Source organism: Melanotaenia boesemani, chromosome 5, assembly GCF_017639745.1.
Source record: "Melanotaenia boesemani isolate fMelBoe1 chromosome 5, fMelBoe1.pri, whole genome shotgun sequence".
Classification (NCBI taxonomy): domain Eukaryota; kingdom Metazoa; phylum Chordata; class Actinopteri; order Atheriniformes; family Melanotaeniidae; genus Melanotaenia; species Melanotaenia boesemani.
In genome coordinates this window covers 33,071,395-33,085,365 of record NC_055686.1, presented here as the reverse complement: position 1 = coordinate 33,085,365, position 13,971 = coordinate 33,071,395, and the positions used below count along the sequence as shown (strand labels likewise).

Sequence of the window (13,971 nt, the reverse complement as noted above, 5' to 3'; positions counted from 1 at the left end):
TGGGTTTTGGAAAGGAGGCTCATACTGATTGTCAAACATCAAATTCAGTAGGAGCAATCTGGGTTTTGTACTGGTTGTGAAACAGTGGACCAGTGGAACAGTGGATCAGAACAGAGTTGCTGAGGAGGTCATAGGAGTTTAACCATCCAGTCCACATACATTTTATGGACTTGAAACAGGCTTATGACTGTGATGCTTTGGGGATTCTGGGCCGATTGTATTTCCAGGGTAACAGGTCCCTGCAAGAGCTCTGTCCACATTCTTGGCACAACGTTGAATTTGATCACATTAAAAGATTAATCTGCTCAATATGGCAAAGGTCTTTAATTTTTATTTATAGCTTATTTTTCAGAAAGTTTCTGCAGATTGTGTTGTTAAATATCTAAATGACACCACTATCCAAGTGTTACTAATAGTAAAGAAGGTTTTCTTCTAGCTTTTGAGAGACATGAGCCAGAAGGACAGAAGAGGACAAACTGACCCCATCCAAGTCCAGTTCAATACATTCAACATTTCCAATTAGTATCCCTCACTGAGAAGCCTGAGAAAAGGAAACACTCAGATTAATGCGTACTGTGAGGTTTAAAATTAATTGAAGCTAAATACATCCTAAAAAGACATAAATATTTTTTTTTAACTCTGCTGCTTATGAATTAAGCTTTTTTAAAAAAAAGTTAACGTAGGTTATTGAAGCTGTCGTGTGAGGTGTGATTGTGCTGGAAAGAGAAAAAGCATAGCATCAACAACATCCAGTGTTCATTTCAATGGCAAAACAAAAGCAGACACATTGTCTCATAATCAGAAGAACAGTTATAATTCAGCATTGATCAGAATTTGAACAGTTGATCTTAAAAAGAATTTCATTGCCAAACAATAGGAATGTAAGCAGAGTGGTGACGAGAAACTCTGCACATTCGACAACACTTTCACCTTGAAGTGTTAGTGAATGGAAGCCAGAACACATTCTTCTGTTCTAACTTTGACCAACAAACACAGAAAACTAACAGTTTCATTTCATTGTCTTTTTTTTCTCTCTCTTTTAAAAGCCAAGCAGAAGGGATAGCAGAAAAGTGTTACCTTCAGCCCCCGGGGTCAGGTCAAAGGTGGTCAGAGGTGAAATCCAGGACGTGAGCCATAGGACAGGACAAAGGGTGGGACACGTATTGGCAAAGGTCACAAAAAAAAAACAAAAAAAAAAAACTAAAAATAAAAATAAAACAAAAGTACAAAGATATGGCAGCAAGGAGAGGGAGAAGACACGAAAAACCCAAACAAATACAGGAGATGTAAAAACTGACAAAGAAGGGGGATAAAGATGTAAAGGACTAAAAACACAAGAGGGCATTTGGAAAATGGAAGACTATGGCACAGAGGGGAAGGTATAAAAGCAGACGAGGAAGTTGTCGGGGAGACAGCAGTTTCGAGCAGCTGGGAGCAAAGAGGCTGATTCAATTCCTCTTAAAAAGGAAAGAAAAAAGAAAGTAAAACGGGAGGAGAAAAAAAGTACCCAAATAAAAAGGATTGAACCCATACCTTGGTCGTTTAACGTCAGGTGCGCCAGACCTTGAAAGGGAAAAAACAGAAAAAAAGAACAGAAAGAGGAAGAAAAGAAGGTCACAAAAGGCACGGGAAGAAAAAAAGCATTGTCACAACGTTGGACTGCAGTTTGTGACAGACATCCTGGGGCAGACTTGGATGTCAGAGTTCAAACCAAAGGAGGAAAAAAAAAATAAAGGAAACAAGGAAGAAAGAGAGATAGACAGATAGAGCGAATAGTAACAGAAAGCAAGCAAACACTTCTTGAGTGAGGTGTGGGGTGTGTAGAAAAAAAAAGCATTTCATTGGCGCAACCCCCGAAGGCTATTGCTCACACAAATGCTTTTTTTTCCTCTGGAGTACTTATGGAACACACAGAACTGTTTGGCAGAAAAGGCTTGAACTGAATTCTTCATCTCCGACTGTACTCAAATCATAAAACAAGAATCAAAACTCTGCAAGGCTGAAAGGTCTCACTAAGAGGTGTCAGAGATGCATCTCCAGAGAAAAAAAAAAAAAAAGTCAAGATAAAACAGTACCCACAATCCAACATGCGCCTGCAGCATCACCACAGCCCCTTTAATACCAGTGTAACCAACTATAAGCTATTGTGCACAGATCCATCCAAACATGCAGATCAATAGAGTGAAAACAGAGCCGCACACAATGACTGTCTGCTGCTGGTGCTGAACACAAATCATTAAATAACACCTGAATAAGGCCTAAGCACACAAAAACCATTCACATATTTTACCATTCCATCCTAGAAAAGGTCGATCTTTCCATGAACCAGTGTGAAAACACACAAAAAGGACCATCAGTTGCTCTGAATGGCAGTGCTTTGCCATCGAGTACTCATTGCTTCTTATTCTTACTTATTTCCACTGTAGTCTGTGAGAATAAGAAGATATTTCTCACAAAAAATCCAGAGCAGAAGCACTGACATGTCTACAACCACAACGACATGTGCAGCCAAAGATCCATTCCCCCAACAGGCAGCGAGGACCTGCCCGGAAAAGCTACATCATACTGGATCCTGAAGGGGAACAGTGAAATATTTACTGTAACAACACAGAGCATCATGTCTTGTGGATAGAAAACATTTTAACAGAGAAACACAACTATAAGGAAGAATTAAATATCATAGCCTAAAGCAAGATTAATTCCCCAATGTCTGAAGGAAAATGGATTTATCCCCAGGCAGGCCAGGATATAAACAGCATTATATCTGTTGAACTACAAGATTCTAAAGGTCAAATCTTTTTAAGTCAATCTGTCTTTCAGTGATCAATACCATTTCAAACATAATCCTCTTGGCACTACCTCCAAACAGCAACAATTTTAGTATCAAGGATAAGCAGTGCTGAAAGTCATGGGTTTTGCTCAGTGATTCTGTTTAGAAAAATATAATTTCCCAGCATGAAGAGCAGTCATACAGGCAGAAAACATTCAGGCTTGAGAAGTGTCAAAAGCTCAATAACCAACTTTTAGAGGAAACAGTATTTTCAACTGGTTGATGCTGATCTAATCAACAAGCCTGTTAATACAGAAGATATAGAGCAAACTACAAATGGGAATCGATCAGCTTTTCACTTCTAAGAAATGCTTTAGCAAAATGGAGCAACACCCTCTACAGGCTCATTTATGCTCCCTTTACGTACAAAACTCGATTAGTCTGTTTCAAACGTCCCGGTCCTACCTCCATCTGTCCTTTATATTGGCCTGGTTGTTTGGCAATACATCCACTAGAGGGCAGTGCAGAGCTCAGAGTTCACAGTGTCAGACCGTAACAAACATGGTGACGGTGGAGGAGGTCAGGATAACGTACATTCTCAGCGAGAGACATTAAAATAGGCAGTCGAGTAGATGGAGGTGGTCTGTGCATCCCTTTTAAAACGGGGCTGCTGCTTCTTCTTTGTTACCTTCACCAGTCATATGTCAGTTATTGCTCAACACTGACCCCACGGTTTCCAGTGGTACTGCTCTGTTTGGTGTGCTGGAGGAGACGTCCACAAGAGAACTTATTCACGTAAAGAATAGAATAGAATAGAATAGAATGCCTTTTATTGTCATTATACACATATACAATGAGATTAAGCCATCACCAATGGACGCAGGGGATGGGCAGTAGGCTCCATATCCACCTTTATCCACCTGCACAGTAAATCTAGAGAGGTGAATCTGTGTATTTAAGTCAATAAATGTCTAACTTAGAAACTTGATGGCTGTGATTACTTATACAATTGATCAATGTTTAGTTTTTTCATTCTTTTTCTTCTTGGAATCAAAGAAAAATGCACTATATTTACCAAATACAGTGCACTTAAAGTCTGAAAGTCCTTTAGACTGCAAGAAAGATTCACCCATTCCCAAAAACACATAGAGTGATTGCACAGAAGCTACCACCCTTTAATGCTTAGATCTTATACCTTCTTCACTACAGCTGCTCAAGAAAAATATGTCCTAAAAAACTAACAAAACCAGAAACCTACAGATAATGTTTGTCTACAGTGTTAATGCTTAAGCATTTACTTTACAAGTGGTAAAATAAACAGGATATATCTTTACTGGTTGTAAGGATGTGTCAGAGTGCAAAAGCTACAGAGATTTAAATCACTTTTAACTACAAGCTGTTCCTGTTGTCCTGGTATCTTTGTGTGTGTGTGTGTGTGTGTGTGTGTGTGTGCGATTGTGATTCAGGTGCAGAGAAAATAGACAGAGTTATTTATTCATCTGGCAGCAGTCCGTTTCCTGCTGGCCCTTTGCACAAAGTCTAATCATTCTCACTCTGCCACCTTCTGTTTTTGTTCCCTCGCTCATAATCCATTAAGGAGATAAGGCAGAGGCCCCTGCAATGAAACAGAATGCCACCGTCGTTGCATACCAAATCATTCAAATACACTCCACACCTCCCATCCTGCCATTCCAGCCTCATCCAGCTCCGGCAAAAGCAGTGGAACGATTACATGGCAAAGAGCGAGACAAGAAAAGGCCAAAGAGGAGAGGGTAAGAAAAAAGAGAAAGGGAAGAGAAGGCAGATCAATGGCAGCAAGTTGTTTAGTGGCATATTTACAACCTGGGTTGACTAAAGTTTCACAGATAGGTACGGTGTGCACATGACAATGAGAAGCCTAAATTGCACCACAGGAGCTGCTCATTCCCAAGTATGACAACAAGTATGACAACAAGTGGTGAAACAATTACATTCATGTTTTCTTTTCCTAAAGCAGCCAAACACAAACTCACATTCATACCAACCCCTACTGACATGAGCAATGGATTCTAATCTGTGCTTTAAGAGAAAAGAAGTATGCTGTACATAAAACAGACAAAAAGAAAAGTCCTGTCCATCTCAGCTTTAATCAATAAAAAAAGAGGAAATCAAACTATCACAGGAACACGGAGTATTGCTTCACACGTCCTGGGAACATGACATCCAAGTTTCTACTTCCCCCACCTTCCTGACATCTGAGCGCTGATTACATCCTTATTGTGTGGTGAGCACAGATGGGAGTGCCGAACGGAACCGGCGCTGTTTGGAGAACGTCTGCAATTGGCTGGTGATGATTGAGTGGCAGATGGAGCGGCGTCATAATTCTGCCATTAGAAGGAGACATGCTTGCGTCTTATCTGGCAAACTCCTGTCCCCCTCTGTTTCACCAGTTTTATTTCCACCTTTTCTTCCTGCCTTTCTCCACATGCAGCCCTCCATTAGCCATCTGCAGCTGCCTCCTACTCTCTACTTCCTTATCCGCTACTTTCTCATTCTCCTTTAAGGCTGGAGACCACTTCCATTTTAGAAATTAAAGACTGTCTCTGTCAGTTCATACATACAGCAAAACTCAAGTCTGCACATATTGTTAAGGAACTGAATTATTAGGTAATGGTTTGTACACATTGTTCAGGACAAACTGAATTCTGAAGAATCTTGTTCCACTTGAATCTATCACAGCCCTCGCAGCATATTTACACAGTATGGCCATAATCCCTCTACACACAAACAAACAGATGTGATGGTCTCAGGACAGCAGCAGCAACGCACCACTGAGGGGGACCAAGAAGAATGGGAGTCATCAACATTATCTCTTTCTACCACTTTTTGCACTCACTTCCTCTATTTCTAGTCATCAGATGGAAACAGACTGAGTCAGAAGGAAGAATGTGCTCACTTTTTAAGCCCCCCCGGTTGTGCCGGGATGGCATGTTACATACTATTTGACTTTCTCAATGACTATTTTAAGGTTGCATCATTGTAAACAACCATGATCAAAAGTAAAAATGATCAAAATATCATTTTATGTGTGGCTTGTTGTACTTTGGGGACAAAAACTACATGCTGTTCACCAAAGAGTTTGTGGTTTTTATCAGTAGTGGAAAAAGATAAAGTTCTAAAGACAATTTGTCCAAGCATATGCTTTTAGATGTCTGGAAACTATTCAGTATGCATGAACATTATTTCATCCAGTGTATAATGTATAGTGTCTTTGAACAGCTTAAGTAATATTGAATCTCTGGCAGATTTCAGAGTGCTTTAATAATTCATTGCAGATATCTATTGTATGAGGAAGAGAAAAAAAGGGAGGGCTATGAACACCTCTACAATATTGCGTCTATGTCTTCTGTTGCTTTTATTAACATAGAGATGGCTCTGTTTCAAAGAACGAGACGTGCAGTAAAATGTTTTACTTTAACATCAAATCTAGGTCTATAGCAGCTTATTAGCAGAGTAAGGTCAGGGGTAGGTGCTCAGTGTGTGTGTGTGTGTGTGTGTGTGTTGCTCAAAATACCATATTACATCAGTTTAATGGATAATGATTCAATGTTTGCCAAAGTACAATCTCAATTCCAAATAAGTTGGGATGCTCTAGTTCAGCGATCATCAACGCTGAGTCTCTTGGGCCTCTGTGTCCTGCAAGGTTTCAATCTTCAATCAACACACCTGGTGAAATTCAAAGGTTCTCCAGCAGCTTGTTGTCAAGTTCTGCACAAGCCTCTTAACAACCCATTAGTTTGAGACAGGTGTGTTGCAGCAGGGTAGCATTGAAAACCTGCAGAGGAATGGCTCAAGAGATCATGGGTTGGTTATCCCTGCTCTAGTCAGCCTAGTCATGAAATCTCCTCCAGTTGTTTTTTATTTGTACCAGTTACTTTTCCAGCCTTTTGTTGCCCATGTTCCTACTTTTTACAGATGTCATCTAATATCAGATTTTCAAATCTGCGTATAACATTTTTAACAAAGTGTCCTGACTTCATTTGGATTTGGGTTGCAGATGAATGTACTTTTACATCCCTATCACATGTGTGTTGTGCTGACTTTGCAGGCGCTCCTCCTCCTGTTAAGTGGTGGCCTCTTCCAGCCAGTCAATGCCTATAAAGGGACTGAGGATCTGCACACAACAGCTCCTAATGCTAAAATAAAACTGTAACTACCTGATTTCCACACACTGATGCTTGGACTAACAGTTATATGAATAACAAATCAGATTGGAACAAATCTTAGTATGTTGAAGTGAAAGCAAAGTGTTATAAAACTGGATTATTTCATGTAATACAGTCTTGGTGTGGAAACATATGGTTGAAAACTCTCTTGTAGAATGGCAGTGATTCTACTGACAGGAGTAAAGAGTGATGTCACTGTAATTTGGTGCAAATATTTCCGCTAATGAGCCCTTCAACTGGACAAAACAAAGAATACAAAACCAAAAGGAAAAACTCCCTTTTCAGTATATTAGAATAGTCTCCTTTGTGTTTGTGTGTGTATGTTTGTGTCTCTAAGTATACATTTGATTCTCCAGGAAATACCACAGGGAACAGTTGACCCCAGGTGAAGCACTAAGTGAGTGCAGCATTAAATCTTTATGGCTGCTTTCCACTTTACAAAGTACCACCAGTCATCATCTGTCAGGGCGATACTACTGGATGTCTGAAGACCCGTCAAATCATGTTTCAAAGTTACAGTTACACAGAGACACATAAAACATAATTAAGACTGCTTATAGTGCAACTAATGGTGTTTGAAAGCTACTATGAGAGACGATCCAAAACAGTTTATTTTTGCCTCGATATTGTGAAACATAAACATTAAAAAATCCTACCTCTGAGCTGAAACCATTAGGATAAATCTTACCCATAAAAAATAAAAAAAATAAAATAAAATTAATGTAACCTGTGTATATTTATTAAGTGCTGGCCATGCCACAAAAAAAATTATTCTTTACATAAAGACTAAGGGTAATAAAAGAATATAAGAAACTAATAATAAGAAGCTTCTTCATGTATCCTAATTAACTCTGTACCTAAAAGCTAAAAATTACAAGTCATGAAATAGGTTGTGAAAAACGAATAGTGTGTGAATGGGGGTGATAGATCTTACAGTTGCTCTTCCATCTTAATTAAACAGTTCATAAATAAATTGGACTGCCATATGTCAAGATGGAGGAGTTGGATTAATTTCACATTACAGGCAGTGGAGTTAACGCACATAAGGGATTGTTGATGATTTCTTCACTTATGCTAATTTACGCAAGATTGACTAAAGATCCTCAGAGGGGCTAGAGTGTTATAGCAGCATTTTAAAAATAAATGCACATCAGAAGAGAGGCTCTGCAAACACTGATGGAAAGATAGAGAATTCTTTGCATTCCCATGTTAAAGAGAGGATATACTACAGTTAAACTGGTACTATTGTCTGCATTTCCCCTCAGTTATATTCCCAATGCTTCTGGCTTGGATGAGCCACGTCACGTTCGTCTTGCAAAAACCCAATAAATTCACCATCTGACCTTTATTTTCCTTTTGTTTATGAGGTCAAAACTCATCAACAGTCCCCAAAGAGCTCTCTCAGAGAATCCATCTGTCCTTTCTCTCCTCATCCTAGTCTTTAACTGCCAATGCCACAGATGTACGCAACAACCATTCCCTGCTTCATCCGCCCTCTTTCACCAGCCAATTTCATGGCATAAATGCCTCTGATTGCCACTTCTGGACTCTGCTCATTACAGAAGCTGAAGCTAGTGAGGGTGGTGAGCAACACCGTGCATGTCATCTGTCTTCTTTTTGTCTCTTCTACCATTTTTTTCAAGATGTGATCATTTAAACAGCAGTGGTGATAAAAAATAAAAAAATAAAAAAATAATAATTGTAATAATAATATAAACAAAAACTGATCGATGGAGGAGGGAAGTCAGCTTTCAAGGAGATAATGATTAAATGCAAACATGCCCCGTTTCTAAACGTATAAAACCATATAAACAATACTTTATAATAATAATAATAATATTAATACTTTATCCGTATAGCCCTTTAATCAAAGTGCTTTACAAAAGATAAACATCTTTAAAACTAACCACACAAAAGCAAAAAAATACAGAAATATAAATAACCAATAAAAACAAAGCATTAATGAATAAAAAGACAGATGAAGTGGAATGGGTTGTTATATATTAGAGTTTTTGGAGTTATCCCACATTAGGTAAAAATAATATATAAAAATACAAATAGAACAAAAAACTATAATTATCATCTGCTAAATAAATAAATAAATATAAATATCCAAATAAAATTTAATAGAAAATTTAAAAAAATAACTAAAATATAAATAGTGAAAATTAATAAATGAAAAATGTTTTTTAATATAGAGAAATATTTTAAAAAAAAAATTTAAATATATGGAACGTATTATTACAAACAAAAAAATAATTAAAAGAGGGAGCAAAGCTCTTGCACCTTGGAGCTATGAAGCTCCTGGCAGAGGCAAAGTGAGCTACGGGGACATTACAGTGAAACACCTTGCCTCCAGCATTTGTTGATGTTTACTGCTTCATTTTGACAATTGTGTCCCGTGAGCCTGCATTTAGCAGCTCAATCCTGTTTCTCTCCACTAACAGCGGAAAGAAACACTGCAGATTTGTATGGGGAAGCAGGAGGAAACTGTTATGAGTTTTCCTGGAAATGTGGCTTCCAGTGAGGCAACCTCCCGCCTTGTGTCTATAGGTGGCTGTCAGCAGGTAACCGCAACATCATCGCATAATGGAAAATTAATGTTTTCCAACTGAGACAACACGCTAACTCCATTTGACTCATTGCGCTGGGTAAACACCATTAGATCTTGCATTCTGCAGTGTTCCTGGAAGTTTAGTCATTTGAGAGTGCTGGGTAATTATGGGAAAACTAATGGAAATTTGTGTAACAAATGTATTCATATTTCATGTGCTTATTCAGTGAGGCTGGAATCTGCATAGTGAGAATAATCAGAACATCCACACTGGAGTTTCTAAACATTATAATAATGGTTTCTTTGCTTCAAAATAGTGTATTAAAAATTAAAATAGTTATATAATATGATGATCAGCACAAAAACTGATGCCAAATAGTTTATTCTCATAATCAATCCAACATGTTTAAATGTCCTTCAAACTGTGTAATCGTTTCAGTCTGATTTTCTTAATCATTTAAAAAAATATATACGGACTTAAAATGTTTTTCAAAGGAAATTGAAAACATGACCATCAGTTATCCTGTTGCTTCATTTGAGGTTGAAGCTCAGGAATAAAATGAATAAATAAAATAAAATCTCTTTCTGGAGATAAATGCCTATTGTTTCGTTTCAACTACCAAACAAAAGCCCTGCTGCTTGCTTTTAATTTTACCAAACTCTAATTAGGCTAACTAAACAAATGACAGCAAGCAAGAAGTCCTCTGCATAATCAAACAAAAGGGCTCCTGAGTTCCAGCGAGCAGAAGGAGCACAGCAGAGGGAGAGAGCGAGCTGATCACAAGAAAATTAAACAGTACTGAACCTTGTAAACAAATATTTCAACAACGTTAAACACTGTGTAGGAGATGTCTGGTGCTGCTGTGGTGTGAAATAACCTGACTTTGTTTTGAAAGGAGGTTTCACGTGTGACGGACGCTGAGGAAAAACTTGAGGTAAAAAAACTGTAGCCAGCAGAACAAGCTGAGGTAGCTCTCTTTGGAAAGTTGCAGCAGAATCCATATTTCTGCACAATCATGCTTCCTGTTTGGAAGAGCCGAAAGTTCTGGATTGTTTTCATCGATATTTTCTCCTTCATTCACACGGACCTTGAAGTGGTTATATTTTCCTGGAATTTATGGAGGCACTGCAGTATTTTTAAGCAATGTTGAGGTGAGAGAAAAGATGGTTGCACTTTCTTTACAATATACAGCACAGATATTTCTCCCCAAGTTAAGTCTTTCTGAAAGTCATTCATCACTCTTTAGGCCTTGTGCAGATGCATTATATGCTACCATAACCATGTTGGCATGGAAACTGGCACAAATATCTCCCACCATGTTAAGACTGGTGTTGTCATAGTCCTCTGCTTTCTCCACATCTTTCCTCTGACATTTACATGTACTGACATCTGTATTATTTGTTCCTTTTTTATAAACTTTAATCAATTTGCTGTTTTTGTCAACCATTTCTGTTTTGTCCCATAGTTTTGGAGCTCATCTCACCTTTTTCTGCAAATAATTAATCTTACAAATTTGTGTTTTCCTCCATCCATTTAAGTTAGTGCACAACTCAAAAAAGGCCAATGGCAATTCACAGAAAGGCTGTATAACCAGCAAGGAGAATATTTAATCAGATCATGTATTGAAGCCTATAAAGCTTTTAAAAAGATCTCCGTACACTGCCAAGTAAGATAAACTCAGCAAAGACTTACAGATGTACAAGGACTGTTCACGGGATGTACCATTTCTGAGGATAAAACTTTGTAAATATAAGAATCCAACATCACACTGCGGTAAAGACACTCTGCAATGATGATGGTTTGGAAAATATTACTCTGATGTACATCAGCTTTAAAACAAGTGTAAGTAAGTATATACAAGATACAATACATACACAAGATGTACAGAGCCAGTTAGAAGCCTGGATGACACGTTTAAGGTTTTCTCAATCAATCACTCAATCAAATATTTTATTTATATAGCACTTTTCATACATAAGAGCAGCACAAAGTGCTTCACACAACAATAACAATCACATTTCAACAACAAAACGGAATTAAAAAAAGTCTTCACATACTGAAGCATATAACTCAAACAACTCACACAGGTAAAATACACAAAAGCTCCCCACCTACCTACCAATCCACTAATCCCATACCCTAGAGACAAACCCCAATTACCAATATCAGGCTTAATGCTGCTATGAGGAAGCAATATCTTGTGGATCAAACTGGGGGAACCCCCACCCATGACCACAGTGGTCACCACCGCAGGTCGCCACCACAGGGCCCACCCTGATCATGGCTGGCAGGGTACCACACCACAAGCTTTACTATGCAGTGCAGGACGGCACCAACTCTCCAGACAAGGTGGCAGCGAATCTACAGACCGAGCAGGCATAGCCCCTACCGTGAAGGAGAGGAAGTGCTCATGCTAAAAAAGGTGGAAACATCTTTGAAAGATAAGCCGTTGCAAGGTAACACTAACAATCTGAAGAAGTGACTGATTTCAAGAAAGCTTGTCACTGACTAGAAAAGGCTAGTCTAAAAGATAGCACACTAATTGTGACTGCACAAAATCTGGCACTAAGCATAAAAAAGATAAAGGCAGAATGTTCTACACCAGACAGGACCCCATGTGCAGAGGCATCAAATAGCAACTGGGTGGAAGATGCAGGCAGGTATGACATATGTCAGTGATCACCTACTCAGAAGGCCAGAGTCCGGCAGGTATTGGATGTGTCCATGCAGCAGCACACCTGATTCCAATGAATGGGACATTAACAGATGTGTAGAACTAAACAACAAGCTGCTGGAGATCCATTTTATTTAAATCAGATGTTGCAGCAGAGAAACATTCAATACCTGCAGGACACAGGCCTTCAATGAGTTGATGATCCCTGGCATACATGGAATGCTATCATGAGGTGGCTGGAATTCTTAACAGGAACATCTGTACAAAGCATGGGTAAGAAGTCCCAGGTTCAAGATGAGAGGTACTTCCTAGAGGTGGTGGAAAAGGACAAATCCTGTCAGACTTCAGGATCACTCAGGAACAATAAACTCAAGACTAATAAACTGGGAGAGTGGCTCCAACAGATCCCAGGAACAACATCAGCGATCCCCATCCAGAGGAAGGCAGCAGAGATACTGCTATAGAGGCCTTAAAGCTTTATGAGGAAGACATAAAACCCAATAACTGCCATATACGGCAGTATTTTTCCTAGAAGCACAGAGACATGTACCTTGAATGAGGACATTCTGAATGTGTTCCCCTCATGATATCACAGATTTGTTCAGTTTCCAGATGTTCTGTCTGTGTAAAGACTACAGAAAAATATTGCTTTCTAGTCCATGCTTTTACACACACAGACACACACACACTCTCTCTCTCTCTCAGGTGTCACAGAAGTTGTTCTAGATTTTCTCTGTCCAACAAGATCATGAAACACTGATGTATAAATAATTAGAATGGGTTATTTTCATTTTATTGGGACATAGCAAAGCCAGTTACTAGCCACTTACTTTCAAATTCCAAACACAGCTCAGTTTTAACAATCTATTCAGAACAAATCATCATTTTGCTCATAATTGTACAACCCTACTGTAAAGATTTAAGAGGCAAAAACAAACTTAGAGGTGTGTGTATTTTTACTTTTAGTGCTTACATTTGTGGTTAGTTGCATGGTTTTCTTAAAGAGCTTTCAAAGTCAATTAAGGCAGATTAGAAAAGAAGAAGAAGAAAAACATCGGACTGCGCTGCTGTATCATAATTCACAGTTAAATTCACAAATTAAAATAGAAAACTTGCCTGTGTATAAAAATAAAAAAGGACTGCCCCAACTAGGTCTAACACAAGGAAGAGGTTTAAGAGGTCAACAGGATTTCAGAGCCACATCTGCGTTTGCAGAAATGCAGTATTGCCAATTCCCTCGAGAATTTCATTGAATGTTGTGATCACCACTACTGCCAAAATCATCACTGCCACTGTCATTTCGGTTAGCTGTTTTAAAGTGGAGGACAGCTTAATGAGAAAGAGCTGCTGCTCTAGACTTCGCTGATCCCATCTGTCATAAATTCATCCTTGCATCCACCATGCTGTTTTGAGCCCCACGACAGCTCTGTAAGAAAAAACACTCAGTCTGTTCTCTGGGTTATTTTTGGATCTTTAACATGTTTTTTCCACTCAGAGATGCAGCAAAGAAAGCTTTGCATAGACCAGTATTTTCACATAGATTCAGGAAGCCCCCTGCCCTCCAACACACACACAAAACCCCAACCTAGCATCCACTACCTGGACCAGACCTCCATGGAGAGGTCTGGCAGTAGATCAGAGGGCTTTGCTGCTGCCTGAATCACCAGTTATTTGGCACTCATTGACTCTCATCCTCTCCATGGCAGCCACTATGAACAATATGTCAGGGACTGAATACTAGTCCCTACTGGATTAGCTCGTCCACAG

At 38.9% G+C, this 13,971-nt stretch overlaps 1 protein-coding gene across 5 annotated transcripts in view; it reads right to left on the bottom strand.

Moving 5' to 3' along the window:
- Positions 1 to 13,971, bottom strand: part of nrxn2b (neurexin 2b) — an 815,055-nt gene that overhangs the window by 596,199 nt on the left and 204,885 nt on the right. For all 5 annotated transcript variants that reach the window (XM_041985417.1, XM_041985422.1, XM_041985421.1 and 2 more), the window contains exon 4: positions 1,534 to 1,563. In XM_041985417.1, the coding sequence (XP_041841351.1) occupies positions 1,534 to 1,563 (30 nt within the window). The remainder of the gene's footprint in view (positions 1 to 1,533; positions 1,564 to 13,971) is intronic.